We start from the raw sequence: 22641 nt of genomic DNA, 5'->3' as shown, positions 1-22641 counted from the left end.
GTTGCCTTGTGAACACAAAATGTCAACAACACCTTGTGGGAATTTCTTCAATTTGAGTACAAACGTTCAGTTGGACTCACGGAGAGACGATTCATTTTTGGTGGACGAGGTCAAAATTCCAGCTCCCAGTGACCTCATACAGCACATGTTTTGCTTTTCAACGCAATATCGACAAAAATAACTTAAGAGTAGTTCTTGAAATTTAGTACAAATGTTAATTTTGACTCATGCATGAACTGATTAGAATTGGAAATTGATTAGCAATGGGGTGTATGACCGATACTCCAGCCAGCCACCAGGGGGGAGATATAAATGCGTTGGCTTCAGTTTTTGGAAGCTGTCACGTCTTCCATCTTAGTTCACAGTCTGGCCTGGACGAGTGCATCGAGGCCAGACTGCAGAAACTTACGGGGCCTCATGACAAAACCACTTTTCTTTTGGTTCTGAATGAAAACCATCAAACAGCAGAACGTCGTAACAAGCCACCCACTGTTTATTGGTCGGAGTTGTCACAGCCACAGATGCACACAGCGACAGACAGAGATGAATCAAACAAAAACCTTTTTTTTTTTACACGGGAGAGAAACGTTTCTTCTCCGCTGACAAAAAAAGAAAAACAGTGAGTTTGAAGAACACAACTTTCAAACCAAGAACAAAACTACGTCTTTTTGTCTTCACAGAAACGTCCGACACAGACGACAGAGTCAAAATGAAAATAAAGACACATTATTCAGAAGCCATTTCCAACACTATACATCACAGAAAGAAAAACATTAATATCAACACGAGACTTCTTCGATGATTTATAAGCTCCGATGTTTTTATGATAAAAACACATTATAATGTCTTTGCCATAAACTTCTATTAAAGGTTTTAGTTTTGCATGAAACTGGGGGAAAGTTGATCCCGGTTTTATCTAGTGGTGCCAAAACACATCTCACATTCCTCATTGAAATGAATTCTTTTATAAGACTGGAACATTTTCTGTTTAATCTAGTTTGCGTTTCGGAAATAAGACTTTTGCTTATTTTTCTAAATAGTGAATTAGATTTATAAAGTGTGAGCGAAGCCGGATGAGGACGAACTTTCCCTGAACCGTGATCGTGCTCATGCAAAACGACAGCGGCACACGAGACAAGATGTTGAGCTTCAACACACAAAGATGTTTCACCTTATAAGTAAAACCACCGATGTTAATTCTCTGTATTAGTTTGATTAGATGTTAAAAAACTGCTGTGAACGGCCGATGGTAGAGAAATCATGCGCCATCTATTGATAACTATTGGAATTACACATGTGGTTAGTACTTCAAGTTGATTCTGTTGTTGATGGGTTTAGATTTTTGGGGAAGTTTCCTCAGAAATAAGATGCAGCAAATTGAAGTTCTGACAATAATTTAAGAAATGTGACATGGAGTGAACTAGAGAATTATTCATGGATCTTGATGGATAAAAACCCGGGAAATGAAAGGGTCTCATATCTATGAGTGTGTGATTCGGTGCAGCCTGATTGAATCTGAAGGGACTGATACGCTGGTGGAGGAATGAGCTCTCCTCTAAGGATATTATTGAGTTATGGGCGCTGTAGTACTGAGGACTACTCGATGCAGTGAGTGACAACATTAGATTCCATCTCCTCTAGTAAGAGTCGAAGCTGCCGAGAACAAAAAACTGTGTTTTCAAGTATAAGTGACACAAAGTGGAGGAAAACTGTAACTGCAGACGATTCAAGAACTTCAGCGCTTTCACGATGTCAACACACGTGGATAAAAAAAAACACTCACAGAAAACATCTCCTTCATTCATGCAACTACTGGTAGAAAGACGAGTTCCATCATGTGATTTAATACGACAGAGTTTTAGGGCCACGTTGAAGGAAAGAAATTCTGAGAATAAAGTCGTAAATGAGATATTACAACTTTATTGTTATGAAACTATGACTTTATTTATGTAAAATTAAGATTTTTTCTTGTAATATTATGACTTTATTCTCATATAACTTCATTTTCGTTAAATTACGACTTTATTCTTGTCAAATACTATTATGGTATTGAGTTTTTTAATTTCAACATGGCCCAAATACTCAAAATAAAATAACTCCAGTGTGTATCCGCCTCACTTTCTAACACTGAACCATGAAGAAACACCTCTAAACTCAAAGTGGAAACATTGCCCTCTTCTGTCGAACGTGTAAAAACTAAATGATGCACATGATAATAAAAACGGAAATAGTTTCTGTCAATTTTTACATTTAACAGGCGTGAGCATTTCTCTGAAACGCAGAATGAAGTCAAAGCTTCCGACATCGAGCGCTCACGTTTCCCAGCGACCTCACTGCAGGATCTTCTCCCGCGTGTCCGGCAGCTTCAGCGCCAGTAGGCCGCCGCACGTCAGCGCAGCGAAGGACAGGAGGATGGGGACGGCTGTGGTGACGCCCACGAAGCTGGCGAAGATGGAGCTGCCGAGGACCGCGGCCAGTTTACACAGAGCGTTCAGCACGCCGAACGCCGTGGCCCTGGGAGACGGAGGGAATCGGTTCAGAGACTCAAACTGTCACTATCACCACGGAAGACAAAATGATAGATAGATAGATAGATAGATAGATAGATAGATAGAAGCTTCACCTTTTAGAAGCCGGGTAGAGCTCCACCGTCACCACCTCGATGCCGTTCCACGCCGCTACGCTGACCCCACAGAACAGACACTGCAGGGCGATGATCGCTGATTGGGTGAAGCTCAGAAACAGGAAGAACGTGCAGCCGGCGGAAATCAGCATGGAGCCCCCTGTGGAGAAAACACCATGGATCTTTATGTCCGTTACTGAACCTGGCGATTCAAAAGTGATTTAAAAGGTAACAAGCAAAAAGCAGAATTGGTTGATAAAGATTTAAGATAAGAAAATTAGAGCTGTTTCGATACCAGCATTGTAAATAAACAAGACTATCAACCAATCACTGTCTTCCATCTGATCACCTATGATCTTCACTCGGCCGATCTTCTCCATGAAGAGCGCTGAGATGATGTTGCCCGGCAACACGGCCAGACTCCCCAGGAAGCTGACCAGGTAGATGAGGACGTCGTTCTCCTGGCCGCTGTCCAGGTGGCAGCCCTGTTTGTTGTGCTCAAAGGACGAGTTCTCCATCCTGCAGTTGATGAACTTCTCCTCCCACAGATCTGCAGAGGAACAGGGCGTGTTTGTCTCGTCTCTTACTTGAAGGAGACATAATGTTTCCTCAGAGTTTTACTGTCTCTCAGACCCATTGACCAGCTGCTCCTGTGCTAGGTCGAGGTTGAGGGGAAAAGGCCATTTACAGTGTGTTCCCTCTCCTTATTTAAAGAGGAATTCTGGTACATTTCAACCTGGGCCCAGTGTTTATAAATGTGGGTGTGTAATAAATGTTATTTTTCAACCTAGAGAATCAACAAAATGTTATTTTCACCAATAAAAGGCTCAAATTGTTCTTCTGGTTCTTTGCTAAGAGTCATTACACACGTCTCACTCATAACTGAGCAGCAGCTCGTTGTCGCTCTTCTGCTCGTTGCTTCTCTCTTTCGCCCGTTAAGGTTAATCTACGATCATAAATAAACTTGACTTAATGGAATCATCGAAGCAAACTATTTGAACGCAGATACGAGCCCCTGATTGTGATCATACATCACGTATGTACGACGCCACGGTCAGCTCGCACAGAGACTCGCTGATTAAAACAATCACAGATATTGTTTTAATGTCAGTAAATGAAAACTTTAGTTGAGAATTGGGGTGAAAACTATCAAAGTGAACCAATTCCTGTGATGTGAGATTATGGAGATACACGATATCTGCATAATCCCAAACAGTAAAGAGAACTCTATGATGGATTTTCTCTTTGACCCCATTGTACAGACAAATGAGACACAGTGGACGTTTCTGGACCATGTGACCCCTCAGAGGACGGACGGGTTTCCAAACATTTGACCTCTGACCCACGTTTACTCCGTTATTCCTGCACCGGAGCTGTGGATCCTCCGAACCTGCCCCGGCTGAACCCACCTGTGTTGGTGAAGAGCGTGGAGCGGATGGTGCAGTTCTCAAACACTGTGTCTGTGGACCTGATGTCCTCAAAGTGACAGTCTTCAAACAGTGAGTCCTCAAACTTCACTGACTTCATCTCTATTCTGATGAACCTATGGGGATGGGATGGGACACACACGCACAAGCGCACACACACACACACACACACACACACACACACACAAACACACACACAAACACAAAGAAAACATGGACTCACTTCTATCGCTGTGGTGTCACAGAATCAGAAAAGACCCAATGGGCTGTAATGAGTTAAATCCCTGATGGACATCACTGATAATGTTGCCATGGAAATAAGCTCAGGATCAAAATGGCGGAATGATCATTTCCATGGCAACATTATGTTTTTAATGACTTTACTGAAATTTAAACCAAAGCCCGTTGAGTCATTCTTAAATTCTGCAGAAAGCATAGAAGTTCAATAATATACAGTTCTTTAAGAATCTGTATATCTGCACTGAAAACGTTCTCCGGCAACACTGAGCTGAGAAGATCTTAGAGGATCTGGAACAAAAATCACGTTGTGCATCTTCACCACATGGACAGAAAACCTCCGACATGCACATGTGTACACAATTAAAAACCGTTTACAGTATCCAGACATACTGTAAGTCTCTGTAGACACCTCGAGGTTTACGCCCCTCACGATGTCACTCAGTGGGTTTTAGTTGTTCTGATCTCTAACATGTGACGTGAGGTGACGACCTGTAGAAATGACGAGTCACGTGACAGTTTCTGATCACAACGAGCCTGAGGATGAGATGACTGACAGCTCTGTGTTCACGGGGCCGAGCTGCAGGTGGAAGTGACCGTTTAAGACTGAGCTGTTGATTAAATGTTGAAATCTGACTATTTTAACAGCATTATTGTGTATAAACCTGCAGATCAAGATGCTGCTGCTTCACTGAAATTATAATAAACGCAACAAATAGAGAAAAATACAATGAAAGTGTTCGTACAAGTTAATATCTGGTGAGTTTCATACTGATTTATTCCTATTTAGTTGCTAATTTAAAACTCAGACAATTCACAAACACAGTGGCCACGTTATGAAACTATGCATATGTTATGTAATGTAAAATGAAATTGTTTAATTCTTATTCTGTAGCTTGTAACGAGGATGAAAAACACTGTTCTCAGTTTTACCTAAATGATCTGAGCTACAAAGACTTATTCCATCTCACACTCACTGTTTGAAACTAACAGATATTATATATATATAATATATTATATAAAGTACAGTAAATGTATATTTGTACATAAACCGCTGAGCTGTATCCAGACAGTGACTCAGTGAGACTTACTTGTCGTGGATATATTCTCCTTCTGTATGGATCTGGTTTTCCAAAGAAAAGTTAAAGTGGAAGTTTTCCACTCGTTCTCTGTGCAGCACCTGAGAAAAGAGACAAAACGACGTGAATCTCTTTTCTGCTGAAGTCCAGCTGCTCCGTGCTCCTGTGCTCGGGAGCTCATGATTCCAAACTTCTCTTCCAAAAACACGAATCAGAAACAGGACTGGATGTTGATGGCAAAGTTTTCTTATGAGCTTTATACATCATTTGCAGAAAACTACAGAATCCACTAGTTCCTGAAACTTCAACAACTTTAACTGAGCGAATAATGGGTTTATGCAGATTAAAGCAGAGTCGCTCTGAGTTTCCATGACTTGTCGTTGACTTTACCTTGACCTTGGACTTGTATTCCTCGTACTGAAGGTGTTTGATCATGTCAGGGAACCACACGGACAGACCATAGTAACTGTGATCGAGAGAGGACAGAATCAATAAACTGCAGCTACATGATCAGATCAGGGATTTGGCTCTGACGCTGTGAACCCACCTGAAGGCCATGCAGAACCAGATGACGGCCATGAAGAGCGTCGCTAACCTCAGCTCTGCAGACACGAGAGACGCGACGTTCTTCAACACCTGCAACAAATATAAATATACAGTCAACTCTCTTTAGATTTACTGCTGCTCTCTCTTTTCACATTAGAAATCCAACGTATGGGACAATTGTCCTCTGATGCAGATTCTAAGTTAGGTACAGAAATGTGACACATCCTGGTTCTTAGTCATCTTGTTACAGTGGCTGTTTCCAGTCTGATCAACCACTCAAAGCACTTTAGAGTTAAATTCAATACAATTCACCCATTCGCACAAAGTACTTTTATATGCTCTGCTTTCTCTGTACTATTATACACTATTCATACACGGAGTGCAATTCGGAGGAACCGGGGGATTGAACCACCGACCTTCTGCTTCGTGAACAACCCTCTCATGTTTCAGGAAAATAAGAAAATGGCCTCAGCTATGAGCATTTTAGCTTTTGATTCGCGGTTTGAGTTTATCCAGTGGTTTCTGAAAGTGTGTCATTGATCCAAGAAGTGATGAACGAACTCCTCTACACAAAGTGAGTGTATTGAATCTACCAGTAGTAATGCGTAGGATGTTTCTGTCTGTACAATAGAGCTACAAGCGTCCTGACTAGCACAAAGAAACTGCGTTTGATTGTGTCATCGTCTCAAATACTGGATCACAGCATCCTGAATGAAAGACTGAGGCAGTTGTTTCCTTGACTGAGAACAGTTTTGGTCCTTAACACCTGCTGTGCCCTCCTGTGGTGTGCCCCAGGGTTCTGTCCTGGGTCCTGTACTTCATATTCTGTTATTTAACTTTTAACTGCTCCAGATTCTCGGCTAAAGGGAGACAGAGCTTTTAAAATGAGGAAAATACAGCAGGCTGAGTCAGTAGCTTTTATTTAAATCAAATCCTAAAACGTACTGATACCGCATTCACTGATTCTACCTTACTCTAGTTTTTAATCATCATAAGAGGAAGTAATGCGACAATTTTGGTTTGATGTCTCTGGGGCCCGGTGGTGACCACAGTCTCGACCATTGAGCGTGACCACGTACCAGTTTGCAGAGCGTTAGCGAGCGCACAGCCCATCGCTGCACCGACGTTCCTGTCGCACTCTGAATCTCAATGAACTCGTCCTCTGCTGTTTTCGGGGCCTTGATGTGAGTCACCTGCAAAGATGGAGGAGAAGGAAAATAATGTCAAAACAACCTCCTCCAAAATAAAACTCAACTTTTACTTCACACTTTGAATTCAGCTCCAGCCCTGAACTGTCAGATGGAAGCTTTTAATTTCTTCCTTCTCTCATGTCAAGCTCTTCTTCAGATTTCTAAAAATACAACATACTGACTCACAAATGAGAAATTACACAGTCAGATGTTACACAGAACAAAAAAACTAAACAAGTAAGACACTGAAACAGGCCTGAGGAAATATTCCATCATATTAAATTTTCACAGAGGTTGTAGAATGAGTATCTGAGGTATATGTTGTATATTCAAACCCTGAATATCACACGTATCTCTTCACTGTGTATTTTAATAAACTTGTATTGTGTTACATCCACACGCACTCACAGTAAAGACTTTCTCCGGTTGTCCCTTGGCTCTCCAGTTGGTGTCGTGAACCTGCTTCAGGATCATCCACGCCTCGTCGTGTTTGGCATTCTGCTCAACACACACATAAATGAGGCAACAGTTTTCATCCACACAGAGTCGGAGCTGAAGTTCTGCACCAACGTGTCGGGCGGTCTCACCTCCAGGAGGAAGCGAGGGCTCTCCGGCATGAAGGTGAGTCCGATCAGAGAGGTGATGGCAGGGAGAGCTGCAACCAGGATGAAGACCCTCCAGCTGTGGAACTGGAACTCTGTGCCCATACTGAAGCCCCAGCCTGTACACACACACAGACACACACAGACACACACACACACACACACACACAGACACACACAGACACACACACACGGGTGAAAACAGCACTCTGGGTAAAAGGCCTGCAGGTGTGAATCATCAGCAGCAGTGACAGTGTAATTTCAAATCTGGAAACTCTTCAGTAGATGTTCCAGTTTCCTCACAGGCAGCGTTAGAGGAAAGCTCTGCAGTATTTTAACAGGTTATGAGCATCTTTAAGTTCTCACCATATCTGGGGATGATGCCCCAGGCAGTGAAGGAGGCGTAGATCCCACCGATCATCCAGAACATACACAACCAGGACAGATGCTCTCCTCTCTTGTCCATCTGAAGAAACTCAGCGAAGTACGTGTAGACGATGGGTACTGTTCCACCGATGCTGAGAGGAGAGAAAGTTCTACTAAATACCAGCAAGCAGACTATAATACACCAATATCTGCTTTTTATTTAACTTGAGGTTTTAAGCAAATGTGAGCTAATGAAATTGATGTGGTTGAAAGTGCTGGAAAAAGCTCGGTGTGTGTTTGTGATCGTTACCCGACGCCAGACAGCACCCTGAAGAACAGGAAGAAGCCGTAGCCTTGGGCGAACGAAGACAGGAAGGCGAAGACGCAGTTTATCTCCAACGCCACAATCAGGCAGCGCCGACGGCCGACTTTGTCTGCGAGGCCGCCCCACACGAAGGCCCCCACCATCATGCTCACAAAGACGGTCAGACCTGCACAGAGAGGAAGATAAAGAGCAGAAATTATAAAGTTATATTTATATAAAGTTACCTGCCTGCTCTGATTCGATCAATTAACCAATTTTAATCTAATTATTGACGTTAACATGTAATGGAGTAGAAAGATATTTACAAAGTTGTGGAGTAAAAGTGAAAAGTACCTGAAAATAAATAAACTTAAGTAAAGTACAGATACATGAAAAATGTACCTAAGCACATGTAGTAAAGCAGTAAATGTACTTTGTCCTTCTTCTTCACGTCAGACTGTCCTGACGTCTTGTGGTAGAAATATTTCAGCTCACTCAGCTCTTTATAGGATTTTCATTAGTGCTGCTGCCTTCACCCAGTATCAGCTCGACTGGTGCCAGGTACTGGCAGCGTCACACTGCAGCATGCAGATGGCCGTGCCACAGGGGAGAGCAGTGACTGGTCCTGGGTCTAACACTGCAAAACCTCGTCCACTCGTCCAGTGCAACACGCAGTATTTTATATAAACGTGCACGAGGACAGAAATAAAGACTCATTTCACGTTTAGTTTCTCTAACTGGGTCTCGGGGATCTGAGGCAGCGCTGAGATGCTACAGCTCTTTTTTCCAAGGTCGGGACGGAGCATCAATAATTCTGACATTGTTTTCTGCTGACTCAGAAACAAACCCAGACTCGGTGTTGTCTGAGGTACAGAGGGAGAACGGAGGAGGTAGAAGCTGTGAGGGTCTGCAGGAGGTCAGGTGATTCTCAGATGAATATAAAACACTTTATACTCAATAGGAGAAAGTGTTTTTATTTTCTCAGCACTTCTGCAGCTTCAGAAAAAATCGATTCTGTTCGATTCCTCGTTCCCAGTTTGCAACACGACCGAGAGCAGATGAGATGAAGACAGATGGAGGAGGATGAAAATAGGAAGCATGGAGACGGGAGGATGGAGAGATCGTAACAGGGAGAGAAAGAGAAGGAGAGAGCAGTTAAAGTAAAAGTATCCCTGATTAGTTTCTCTGCCACCGGCCTGTCTGCTGCTGAGTCAGGCGTCTGCAGAGGAGACGACAAAAGAGAACGACTGACGATAAACACGATTAAGGTCCGCAGGGCACCAGATGTTACATCACAGTACAGCGAAGTAACAATGAACAAATACTTTGTTAGTGGTTTACAGGTATATGTACTTTACTGGAGTATTTTATTTTTACTTTTCTACTCCTTATATTTTCAAAACAGGCTCGTTACTGTCATACATTTTTTATATTTTTTATTCAGCTTCCCAACATCAAGAAACGGACGATAACACAAAGTAGACGATAACTTGATGTATATGTATCAGTGGATATCTCGCACAACTAATGTAACACAACGTAATGCGGAGCGTAGATGTCAGGAAATAACAACATGGAAGAAAGTGAGGAATCAGAAAACGTCTCTGTTAATGAAGCAGAGCAACAAAACAGCCTCAGCTTTTATACTGTTCCTGGAGTAAAGAGGTTGAATCAGCACTTTCTCATTTCACGTGAGTCGTTTTAAAGAAATATCACAACCTGGACGACTGAGAATCTCCCTCACATGCTGCATATATATTTACAGCAGGAAGTCGTTATGGAGCAATACACTGATTCATACAAATCACTCCTCATCCAACGAGCTGATTCATTCCTGCCTCGGAGCCCATTAGCTAATTAGACTGCAGCACGAGGATTTACAGAGAAGTTTCAGGAACTCAATGACTCCCCATTGGCTGCCAGTGTTGTGTGTGTGTGTGTGTGTGTGTGTGTGTGTGTGTGTGTGTGTGTGTCAGCTCTCCTAAAAGTGAAGCCAAAACATCTTGATCTCCCCCTGGTTGGCTGGCTGCAGTATCGGTCCTGTACCTTGCTCCCTCCATGTAAACAAATGGGACAATTAAATAATCCCAAAAGACGTTTTCCTAAATATAAGCTCTTACCCAGCATTCCTTTCTCTGCGTTGGACAGACACAGATCCTTCTCTGCGGAGGGAAGAGCGAACGCAACCACAAAACATTCCACCCCGTCCGCCATTAACGCCAGGCCCAGCACGACGAAGAGCGTCCACTGGAACTTCCCGTGGCCACAGTCTTCCATGATGTCCTCGTACTGCTCGGACAGCTCCTCCAGTTCGGAGACAGCATTTCTGGCAGATCGAGCTTTGGCCCTGGGACACAGAGAGAGAACGAGAATAAGAAAACGGTAAGAAAATGTGGCCGTGTTTGTTAAAACTGATAAAAATCTGTGATTCATTTTACACTGTTCTGAGAAAAACAAAATGAAAGATGTTGGTTCGTGGTTCGTCAGGTCAACACATTTCTCGTGTGCATCTGGCTGAGCAGATACGATCCTGCAGTATTTTAATTAATCCAGATGTCGACAGAGGCTGCACAACACAACACATCTATCTCACGCTATGCAACTGCAGCCCAACGTGTACGATGTGAGTGTGAGGTGTTGTGCGGCTCTGAGTGCAAACGTGGAATAAAGGTTACATGTGAACTGCAGTGAGACTAAAAGTTCGGAGAAAGTTGGGGCCCAAAGTTTGGTGACTAAAAACAAAAAAGGTGGAATGAGGCCTCTGCGGTTGTTGTTGCACGTTTCCATGTTTTTTACTTCAGGAAAACATAAAACAACAGAGAAATCAAACGTGTGTCTCACCGTGCCGCCCTCTGAGCCGCCTTCACCTCGTCAGGGTGAGGTATCCCTTGATATTCTCCTTCGTACATCTGGTCCTCTTCATCGTGTCCTTCCGTCGCGTCGCTCGCTGCGTCCTCTTCCTGCCGAGGGTAGTCCGTTTGGTAACCGTACCCGTCAGGGCCCCCCCCTTCTCCGTACGTCCCGTAACTGTCGCCCCCCTGCTGTTGGTACACGTTGTTTTGGTAGGGGTCGGCCATCTTGACTCACACAGCCCGCGAGGCTTATAAATGATTTGAACAACAAAGGCTTTCGTTTGACTTGTTTGGTTGTTTCTAGTCTGGTGTCGAGAGATTAACACGTTTTTTACGTTAGCATGATCACGATCTTTAGTTACAGTTATCTGGAGCTTCTCTGTCGTAACGTGTCGGCTTCAGTCTCTGGTTTTCGTTGTTGAGGTCGTACTGGTGGTGACTCCAGAGTCCAGTCGGATCTCGTCGTCGGTTTTCACTCCTGAAAACAGAAAAACTCACGTTAAGTTAGTCTGAAGAGATTCACACAATATGCATCTGCTCCAAACACCTGTCATGTATAAAAAGTATAAGTAAGTCTAATAAATAAGGCTTTTGATTTCCACAAAGGAAGTTGGAGGATGTTGAGTGAGAGGTGAGAGGTCAACGTGTATAAACATATAAACAACGATTCACTCTCTACAGTCAAAATGTCTCTGGGCTGTCGGACGAAGCTGCAGTGACGTCTCTTTCCATCGGTCACTTTTAATATCTACACTATGTTTCCACATTTGGCCAAAGATGAACTGGATAATGCTTTTATCCAATTAGATTTATGATGTGAGAGAAGGATGAGATCAGACTAGACCTCGATCTGGACATGAACCATTTGAAAGGTACGACACTAAACTGTTGATCAGCCATCGACTAAAGGTTTGTTGTCTTGTGTGGGTCCTTCGTCCTTCATGACAATCACTGTGACTCTATCAGAATAACAGCAGAACAGCTGTACTCTACTTGTTAAGCTGCTCTGTTACATATGCAGGAAACTTCCACAGCTCCATTCATAACATAGGATACGAAATCCAGCTCGTTCCGTGTCTTCAAAAACTACAAGACAGATCCACAGTCACTGAACCAAACAGAATTCTGCTCTGGTTCTTTTTAAACATCGCTGGCTGACGTCAGTTGGAGTAATTGAGGTTTTTGATTGACACGACTGCAATGAGCTGTTTGTTTGGTCTCTGGTGATGCTGCCTGCAGTTTCCTTTCTGCAACAGTAAAAGCAACCTGCAGTTATTGATCCACAGTAAGTAAAGACCTGCTGCTGGACTCAGTCCACAGAACAGTAAGTAAAGACCTGCTGCTGGACTCAGAACCTGAAGTAAAGACCTGCTGCTGGACTCAGTCCACAGAACAGTAAGTAAAGACCTGCTGCTGGACTCAGAACCGATAAGACCTGCAGCTGGACTCAGGCCACAGAACTTGAAGTAAAGACCTGCTGCTGGACTCAGAACCTGAAGTAAAGACCTGCTGCTGGACTCAGGACTCAGAACCTGAAGTAAAGACCTGCTGCTGGACTCAGAACCTGAAGTTAAGACCTGCTGCTGGACTCAGAACCTGAAGTAAAGACTTGCTGCTGGACTCAGGTGTGAAACCAAAATATCTGAGCCACAGACAGAAAAGAATCTGAATTATTAGATGGAGAAGAATAAATAAAATAGGAATCATAATTCATAACTCAGATCATTCAGAGAAACACAGACTGAGAAAAGAGATCGAAGGTCTGATGTGAGTCAGCAGTTTAACGATTTGATTGACAGATGTTTTATTACGAAAAGCTGGACGGCAGGAAATTAACAATCTGGACGGGCCGAGGTTTGGACTGTTCCTCGCCGTCCATCAGCATCACATGACTGAGGTGTCAGCAGGTCTCTGTGCTAATAAAGGACAGAACGTGGAGGCCAGGTCCGCAGGGCGTCTCAGCGAGTTTAAACTTCTCCTTCCTTATCTTCCACTTCTGGAAGACGAGGAACTTAATTAGTACAGGAAAAGGTTTCCGGACCCGGAGTCTGCCTCCATTTTAATAAACCATCTGTGGTTTTAACCCAACAAACACGTTTCTTTAATTTTCCGTTTCTGGCGTCAGACGAAACACTGATGAAGAAAATAGATCTGTTTTATCATCATTTTTTTCATATTTAGTTAAAAAGAGACGTCTTGCTGCGCTGCCTCTCACTCACTTCTTCACTGTGTGTGATAATTAGTGGTGAAGCTGAGGAGGCGAGTTCTGAAACAGATGGTTGGTCAGGTTGGGATCTGACAGTTCACTGGTTTCACACTTTGACGTAAGAATGTGCGCACGAACATAGTTTGTTTCACGGCAGCAGCAGGGATTATGTAATCTGAGATGAACCCATGAACACAGAAGCTCCTGACCGGACTGGACTGGACCTTTTTCTCCTGTAGTCCATCTACTGACTGTGGAGCCCAGAAAACAAACAGTGCACGAGAGAGATGTTACAAACATGTTCCAACAACATTTCACAAAACACTACAACATTCATGAGCTTTATTTACATTGTTATGTAATTTGTAGTCTGTCTATTCTGATGTAGTGTTTGTGTATTTTACATTTCACCTTGTTGAATATCACGTTCATGCTTCCACTGTTATAAGCGAGTTAACCAGCAGGTTTCAGCGTTTCCTGTTCATAAATGGACTTTATTCAGGTTTCTGACTACGTCGCTACGATTTGCACACAAATTACAAAATCATAACAAAACATATGCATGAAGAGATTCTCCAGGACACTAGAGGGAGTGCTGGGCTTGATTCGGACAAATGGAAACATTAACTAGAATTGCTAAGCTAACAGTGACCTTTTGATTTAGTCGTAGTTTTGCTTTAACAAACAGTCAGTGGGCAGTTTATTAGGAACCACTAGCTCAAACTACTTGTTCTCATCCAACAGTCATTTGAATTCTGTTTCTCCTCAGTTCTCCTTTGTGGTTTACTCTCAGTCTTTCTTTGTGTTTCCCAGCGGCCGCTCAGTTATTCCAATAAACCATCAGTCACATCCTGCCAGGTACTAGGTCAAGAGCTCCTAGCATTTGTGCAGTAGTACTGAGTACTGCAGGTTTCCATCACTTATTAATGAAACCTCACTGCTGTCGACGGAGAACCTTCTGGAAAGTGCGTTCCCTCGTCTACAGACTCCATTAAAACCCACGTAGATTGATATTTTGTTGCCCTTTCTGAGCAGATTCTCTCCCTCAGTATCACATGATGTGCGTCACATGACTCAGTGGAACCAGCTCTTTGTGTCTGGTGCACTGGGAAGTCACCATCCTGCACTGCATCTGTAGAAAGAACACTAGTAGTTGAGATCCGAACCGTTTCGCCTCCAGTGAGCCAGTATCTGCACGGGTTAACGTTAACGAGATTTAACGACTTATCTTTAATAATACGGTTATTGTTCCATTTCTTTCATTGGCCCATAACCTGACCAATTTCACGTAACACGTCTTAATAAAGAAAATATTAACAACCATGAAAATAACATCCTTTATCCTTTAACATCCCTTTTTTTTACTTGTTTTTACACCATTTTGTTCTATGCTTTTATCCAAAGTCTGTGTTATTATTATTATATTATTTATGAGTCTAATACGTAACACGGCTGCAGCCTCGGCGAGTGACGGGCAAATCCGTAAAAGCTCAGTCACAGCAGACCTGTGATCACATACGTCTCTGATTTCAGTTTTGAACCGACGTGATGTCCTGAGCAGAAAGACAAACACATCCCTGATGAAGAGGAGGCTGAAGAGAAAGCTACAGCGTCAGTCCAGTCATTTAGACAAGATAAATAATTCATCACGTTCCTATCCACAGCAGGAAGACCCCCCCCCCCACACACACACACACACACACAGTGCAGTCTCCTGTTTCAAATCGGAGCAGAAGTACGCCACAGTCTTTTTACAGCAGCGTGAACGAATATGAGCCAACTCATTTCAAAAGACCATGTTTTCACAATATTATCAATAAATCTTCCATCTTTTTTGTCACATATCGTAATACATAGATTAAAATGTGTTTTAGCCAAAATGACCTGATTCAAAACTGTCTGTATTTGTTGTTTCTTATGAAGCTTTAAACTTGTTGTACCTTGTTGGTAAAATGTCATTTTAGTACGAGTCATTGGACGCTGAACAATATTGGTTTGTTGTTAGAGGCCATTGATCAAATAAGAGCTTGATTTGGTGAATCTCAGCTCAGGGTCTGAAGCACATGGAGCTTTCAGGGCATCTCCAGATGTTTTGTTAATTTAACTTAGTGTGAAGGTTCCTGTGCCAGGTGCGTAGTTTAAACGGGTTGCACTCAGGGGCCTTGTTACAGATCAGGCAGCTCCGGCAAGTGCTTGAGGCCCTGAGCTGAGACGGGCCCTCAGAGAATAGAGATTAGTTCTCAGCAAAGACAGTTTGGGTTTGGTTCAAAGTTTGCCTGAGGCCCCTGAAGTCACCTGAAGCATTGGTGTGTGTTAGCATTACGCTAAAACACCTATATGGAGCATTTACCATTCTAAACAACAAATTTGTGTCGATTTGAAACGAGCAAAAACATCTGACGTCCCTCTCGGCTCCGCTTTACGCCAGATGTTTGTCTGCAGCCATGTCAGCAGCTGTGTCAGACATCGTGAGCTAACATGCTCACAATGACAAATATTAACACACTGTTATCAAACCAGTGTTAAAGTCCAGATTTCACCAAATATACAGTAGGACAATTCAACCTGAAAAGGGGGTTGAGGGATTACCCCAGTCAAACACAGTGAATGGGAACAAGGGTCCACAGCAGCATTTGTACCAAACTATCGCGAACGTTTGTTAAGTTCACGGACAGATGTCACCATCGCATTCTATTGTTTGGTTTCCCTGTCTCGTCTCGTTAAAGTCCTGATCTCGTTGTGATGCAATAAATGAATAATGTCCTCCCCAGAGACACATACAGGTTATTTTAGAGAGAAGAGCTTTTGGAGAACTATTCTGTCGACGTTTCCAGGTCAAGCTACACAAACTCACTTCTGTTACGTGTTATTTCACGACAGTTTGACTCTATTTGAAGGAACGAGGAATCTAAAACGACAGATGTGACTTTACACTCATCACCACTCAAGAAGCTTATGTACGAAACACAGCAAAGACACAAAGACACAAAGCCTGTGTCCTGCTTTTGTTCGTGTGACACAGCAAACAAATCAACAGTCACAGCAAAAACACAAGAGTTCTCACTGAGGCAGAACACAGATGCTACTCCTCGAAAAGGATGTAACATGAGGAGTGTGTTTGCATTTGTGTGTGTGTGTGTGTGTGTGTGTGTGTGTGTGTGTGTGTGTGTGCATTGATTACATAATGCAGTGAGCAAACCATCCCTGCTGAATAGCAGCTTTTCGTGCTTCCTACTTCTTATTAATAGATACGTGTCCTCGTTTACTTAAAGACTGGAAACTCAGTGTCCTCAGGACGTTTGTCGACAACGGAGTCTTTTCTCTTCATACAGGACAGATACAGATGTTGATGTGCGATGGGAGCAAAACTTCTGAACAGTACTATCACTACTAAAACAAGACATAGAAGTATATTACACATGGTAATACTGTGTTATATCTGATATTTACATACATGTACAAACTCAAGAGCAAAAGAAAAACTGTATAATAATTGAACATATCTGGTTGTGCAGCAAAATCTCAAAATAAAATCGTATCCCAGGGATATTTCTGTGCCGCAACGCAGCTGAATAACATCTAAAATTTATAACGTTAACCCGTTCCACACAGAAACCACAGCAGCTCCATCCAAACCAAGTCACATTCAACACAAGCAACTCAAACTCCAACTGAAAATCACTTCTCTTACCAGAAGGAAAGTGAAGTTCACATCCAGTCGCCGGCGTCCGGACCTCACGACAGATCGTTCCTCAAATTCACTGAGGGCCCTCAGACGTTACACAGTGTAAAGAGCATCAACACACAGAGAGCAGCACTGAGGGATTAGAGGAGGAGAGGATGGAGCCGCCCCTCCCTCCCTCCCTCCCTCTTCCTCTGCAGCACTCCTCCCTGCGTCCCACCCACCCCACCCCGCCACTCGCACAGTGGTTCAGTCCACCTCTGTGCGGCCGGACGAGCAGGAACCTGCCATTTGGCCGACTGAGGGGGAGAGAAGGGGGTCGGGGGTGGGTGCGGAGGTGGGCGTGGGGAGGGGATTGGAAGAGGCATATGGGCGGCTGGTGGGCCGTGGGGGGGGGGTGGATGGTTGATGGAGGGAGACAGGGAGGGGAGGGGGGGATGAGGATGTAGCGTGTGACAGATGCGTTGACTTAGTGCGAGAGTGGAGATGGTTGATCAGATACTTTCACTACGCTGATGGAAACACAGATACTGAATAAACATAAACCTCCGATTCTTTATTATAGATCTTGTTGTGAATATCTGCCGTAATATTTTTAGCGTCCACGGTAGATTTACCACATGCCGTGAGATCAAACGATGTTATATTGTCCTGTAGAAGCTCATTTATCAAATGTGTTGTTATGAAAAACATGGTTTATTTGCAATGTCAAGGAGAAATACTACACTACCCACAATCCTCAGGTGTAGTGGTGACCTCTCTGATTGGTGGAGCTCGCGGTAACCATGGAAATGTTTACAACAACTGCGAAAATCATGTCGACTACGATCGGATTATTCTGTGATCAACACATTTTATCAACAAGATTAAATTCAACACAAGGTGGAATCTGTCTTCTAGATGATCTTGTTTTCCGTTTTCCAATATTTAATAGTCACGACTCATTGTCGGATTAAGGATTAAAACTTTTTGTATTTTTATTTTCCAAAACAAGAAAATGTGTGTTGCTATATTTGTAGGTTCCGGCAGTTTTGAGGGGACCAAAAATACTGGAGCATTAAATTTTAAATCGTTATGACAAGGTTTTAGGTTTCAGGGTAGAATTAGGTTAGGGGTGTGGGGTGTGGGGTGGGGGGGGGTGTGTGGGGATTAGGCTTTCAGCTGTGATGGGTAAGGGGCTGGAGCAGAGTGCTTCACGACGAGGACGGTCCCCACGATTATAGAATGACAAGGATGTATCTCAGACCATATGGAGCCGCCATTAGGTGCTCGTTAGTCTGAACAGGCTGGAGGCACACACACACACACACACACACACACACACACACACACACACACACACACACACACACACACACACAGATGTTATCTGGTGTTCACTTCGTCTTCTGGCAAAAGGAGGAAAGTGAAGAAATAATAATCGTGTTCATTAACGGTTTGTTTGTGAAGATTAAAAATCAATATTCATCATAATCATGTGTCACATGACGGGAAACTCACTTTTCACCAAATGTTATTCTACAGTCATTATTTCTTATTTCCGACCGACTGCTTTAATGATCAATGATGTCATTTTAATCAACTATGTAATTAGTGTTATTAATTATGAATACAACTCTTGTTAAATACCTCAAAGTAATGTTATATATTGTACATCTGTTTATGTGGTGGCTGGCAGAGAGTTTAATGGTATAAAACATGGCGTTTTCATCCTGTATAACGTTTATCGCTGAGTCAAAAATACTGTATGATGGTAATTTAATCTGCTGTTGATTTGAAATCCTGTGAAATCAAAGCACTCCAATGTTGCTGCTGTTTCTCAAACTATTTAACGTTTCCCTCCGTCGTCACATCACTGGTGGAAACACAACGCACCATCACAACATGAGCCTCAGGGGCCAAACAAATAAAACAACCGACATCAACCACATCACCACCATCTGACATCAGACGCCCGGACACGGAGAAGCACTTCCAGGTCTGTGTGACGTGTGTGTTCAATAATTCAGAATCAACTGTGAAGCCCTTTATAGAAGGTTCCTCCTGCTCTATAGAAGGAGACGTATCCCAGCACATGTCTCAGCTTCTGAATGCAGAGTGTATTCACCATCTAATTCCACGTTTTACATTATGAACCTGGGGTCTAGAATGACTCGGCCCACATTTGGTCACAGAACACCCCCCTCGGGCATACGCACATGGTTTGGACCAGCTGGCCTTAATCCCCTTCAGTGCCATCAGAGTGACTGGTGGGTTTGGTTTGATCTGCAGTCGGTAATATACGTCAAAAAGATGTCCACAAACAAATAAACGCACGCAGAGGATGAGGGGCGTCCTTAATCCCAGTGTAGAATAAAGCTGATGGCAGAAGATTACACTGGACCCATCACGTCCGCCAGTCGAGCAGGAAGTCAGTTTGAGAAGCAGGAAACCAGCATCATGAAGAGTCTGTGCAACAGATCTCAGGCCAGCGAAGACGTTGGCATGTTAGTGCAACAGATGCGAAAGACACAGAGTTCCCGTCGCTCAAGTTGAAGCATTTGAACTCGAACAAAAGATTTTGTGAGTGACGTGACACGAGTGCGAACGCAGCTTTAGACCTGTCACTGTTATTTCATCATGTTTGAGTTTCATGGACAGATGAGGTCAGGAAACTTTACAGATGAAAATGAAGACAGGGGACGAGGGGTCGGAGCGGGACAAGGGGCAGCTGTGTCCCTGTCTCAGGTAGACCAACAATAAGAGGTCAACGTTAGACTCTGCTTCATTTCAACAGGTTTTAAACCAGATAAATCTGCACATTCTCTCGGTGAAGCTCTCGTTCTCACAGGAATTTCTGCAACTGACCTCAACTTTCCTGCACCTTGTGTCACTGCCGCTCTGCGTACAAGTTCCTCGTCTTACTAACATCTCCTCTCGAGAATGATCTCTGAGCTGAACCCGAAACATTTCACCCAAAAGTACAGTGCTTTTAAAGATGGAGAGCTGAAACGTGTGGTGCTCTTTTCATCATAGAACAAAGCCTGAGTAGAAAAGATCTCTGACTTTTAACAACACTCGGTGGATGATTCTGCAAATTAGATCCAGACGGACGAGGTTTCAGGGACAGATCTGCTTTGTTTGGAACCACACAGCAAATTAAATTGGTTTAGTTTTGGACCGCGCTGCCAAAAAATATGGTGCTGCTCATTCTGCAGCCGGAGCAAAGTGAAGTAAATTCTAATCGATGAAAAGGACGAGGACATTAAATCAGGACTGTGATTCAGCTTCTCCACGTCTCATTAAGAAATGTGTCTCTTCAGGCTGCTCTCGTCAGCGATTTGTCAAATTCTGAACGTTTCCTCTCAGACTTATTTCTGCACTGTTTGTTTGCTCCTCATAAATTAAATGGTTGTTGGAACAAATTTGGATTTTATGGTTAATCCACAGCAAACCGTTTATTTCTAAAAAGCCTCCTGTGATTCAGACTCTTGTTTTTTATCCCATTAAACAAAACATCTCAGCATGTTAAGTATTTCATTATTTAAATGTTTGATGTCTGACGCAAGTAGAAATTTCACTTTAGCTACAAAATGATGATGAATGTGTTTTTCTTTGTGAAGCATTTTGTATTGAGGCAGTTTTTTAAAGGTGCAATGTAAATAAAGTTATCGAACTTATTAATTAAGACATATTCATGAGGCTGTTTGTCATTTTCAGAGACAAATAGAAACTTAGAGATGAAAGAAAGAGGAAAGTAAAGATCTGAACACAGAGAACATACATGACACTCACATGCAGGTAAGTTACAGACTGAAATCACTAATTCCCCCAGTCCCCTCCTTTTCTCCTGCTTCCTCACTGTACTCCTCCTCCTCTCCTCCTCCTCCTCCTCCTCCTCCTCCTCCCTCCATCCGCTCTCTCTCTTTTCAATTACACTCCCCGCCTGGTTTTCTTCCCTGCATTATAAATCAGGTCAACCCAAATAGCTCCCACTCTGCAGTACGTGTGAGCCGGTGACACAGTGGGAAACAGAAACACTCTGAATCCATTGTAGAAATGGGTTCGGTTCAGATAATCTATGAGTCTTCAGAGGCTCGTTTCACTTCAGGCCCGAGACCGTGACCAGAATAATAATGAAAACACAAACATGCAGTTCAGCATTAACAGAAAAATGATCTAACTGTAAAATGTAATGATATGATACATATCCAGGGGGAAACTTCTTTAACTTAGTATGATTAAAATATGGAGAAATCTGAATAGTGTAAAATATTAACAATATAAAGCTGAATAACAATATAGACCACATGACAGTTGTGAAGCCAAAACATCTGTATCGCCCCCTGGTGTCTGGCTGCAGTATAGGTCATAAACCCCACCTCCTCCATGTTAGCAGATGGGACAACCCACCGAGACGTCACCAACTGGTTCAGCTGCTCAGTTGGAGCAGTGGAGTCGCCCTCTGCTGGTCATTACAGAGATTACAGGTTTCAGGTACATGAACTTTGGCTTCACCTTTCTGACCCGGAGTCTACGTCCAGTTTTTATAAACAGTCTGTGGTTATGATTGACAGCTGAGACTGGTTGACAGCATCAACTCCTCTGTCACTAATACACAGACTCTGGCTCCAAATTATGTTCAAGATGGTGGCGCCTGCATCTGAGGTGTGTTTGAGATGTGACGTCCATCTTTACAGTTCATTACTATTTATAAGATTATTGCCTAAATCCATTGATATCCTGTCCTGCTGAAAGGATCTGAGAAAACTTTACTTTAAAACATGAAACTTGCACAACATGAATTTAAAATAGGATGATGATTGGCAGCTGTCTGTCATCATCCATCACAGATCATCTAACAACCAGAGAATGATCGATGTTACTCCAACGTTTATCATCGCAGTGAAAGTCTGAGCTTTAATTACTGCTGCATGAAAAAAGGGAGAAAACGATAGAGGAGGTAAAGATGGAGGGTTTGTTACTCACCTTATCTCCTTCTGGAAATGAGGGAGGAGGCGAGGATTTCCCTTTGCTCTCTCTTCCCTCCTTTCCTCTTCCTCTCCTTTCTCTCTCTCTCTCCTCTCCTTCCTCTTCTTCTTCTTCTTCTTCTTCTCTCTCTCTCTCTCTTTCTTCCTCTCTCTCTTTCTCTCTTTCTTCTTCTCTCTCTTTCTCTCTCTCTCTCTCCCTCTAGCTTCTTGGATGCTGGAGACCCTAGAGCATCAACGCAGAGAGAGAGAGAGAGAGAGGGCGAGAGAGAGAGAGAGGAGAAGGAGGGAGAGAGGGAGAGAGAGAGAGAGAGAGAGAGAGAGAGAGAGAGAGAGAGAGAGAGAGAGAGAGGGAGAGAGAGAGAGAGAGAGAGGGGAGGAGAGAGAGGAGAGGAGAAGGAGGGAGAGAGGGAGAGAGAGAGAGAGAGAGAGAGAGAGAGAGAGAGAGAGAGAGAGAGAGAGAGGAGAGAGAGGAGAGGGGGAGAAGGAGGGAGAGAGGGAGAGAGAGAGAGAGAGAGGAGAGGGGAGAGAGAGGGGGAGAGGGAGAGAGAGAGAGAGAG

General features: G+C 43.3%; 1 protein-coding gene across 2 annotated transcripts; it reads right to left on the bottom strand.

The window, feature by feature from the left end:
• Positions 1 to 472: 472 nt before the first annotated feature.
• On the bottom strand, positions 473 to 22150 carry LOC118109054 (synaptic vesicle glycoprotein 2B). 2 transcript variants are annotated; one of them, XM_035155864.2, is made up of 15 exons: positions 22083 to 22150; positions 11216 to 11704; positions 10495 to 10721; positions 8381 to 8561; positions 8071 to 8222; positions 7690 to 7823; positions 7511 to 7600; positions 6992 to 7105; positions 5914 to 6002; positions 5757 to 5832; positions 5379 to 5467; positions 4033 to 4166; positions 2973 to 3173; positions 2624 to 2783; positions 473 to 2514 (listed from the first exon to the last, which is right to left on the bottom strand). In XM_035155864.2, exons 2-15 carry the CDS (start codon positions 11449 to 11451, stop codon positions 2331 to 2333), a joined length of 2067 nt encoding a protein of 688 aa, XP_035011755.1. In that variant the 5' UTR covers positions 11452 to 11704; positions 22083 to 22150; the 3' UTR covers positions 473 to 2330. The 2 variants fall into 2 exon arrangements, with proteins under 2 accessions (XP_035011755.1, XP_035011754.1); XM_035155863.2 differs by lacking the exon at positions 22083 to 22150 and adding an exon at positions 17124 to 17279.
• Between the last annotated feature and the right edge of the window lie 491 nt (positions 22151 to 22641).

Source organism: Hippoglossus stenolepis, chromosome 5, assembly GCF_022539355.2.
Source record: "Hippoglossus stenolepis isolate QCI-W04-F060 chromosome 5, HSTE1.2, whole genome shotgun sequence".
In the NCBI taxonomy this organism is placed as follows: domain Eukaryota; kingdom Metazoa; phylum Chordata; class Actinopteri; order Pleuronectiformes; family Pleuronectidae; genus Hippoglossus; species Hippoglossus stenolepis.
The sequence above is the reverse complement of the archived record's forward strand: the minus strand, read 5'-3'. Positions and strand labels throughout refer to the sequence as shown.

Bases quoted from the DNA above. Each gene is read 5' to 3' on its own strand.
- LOC118109054 (XM_035155864.2), bottom strand. From the start codon at position 11,451: ATGGCCGACCCCTACCAAAACAACGTGTACCAACAGCAGGGGGGCGAC. The intron at 10,722-11,215 runs GTGAGACACACG...TCTGTGTCCCAG, and splicing joins GCGGCTCAGAGGGCGGCACG to GGCCAAAGCTCGATCTGCCA. The intron at 4,167-5,378 runs GTAAGTCTCACT...CCATCCCCATAG, and splicing joins GGAGAATATATCCACGACAA to GTTCATCAGAATAGAGATGA.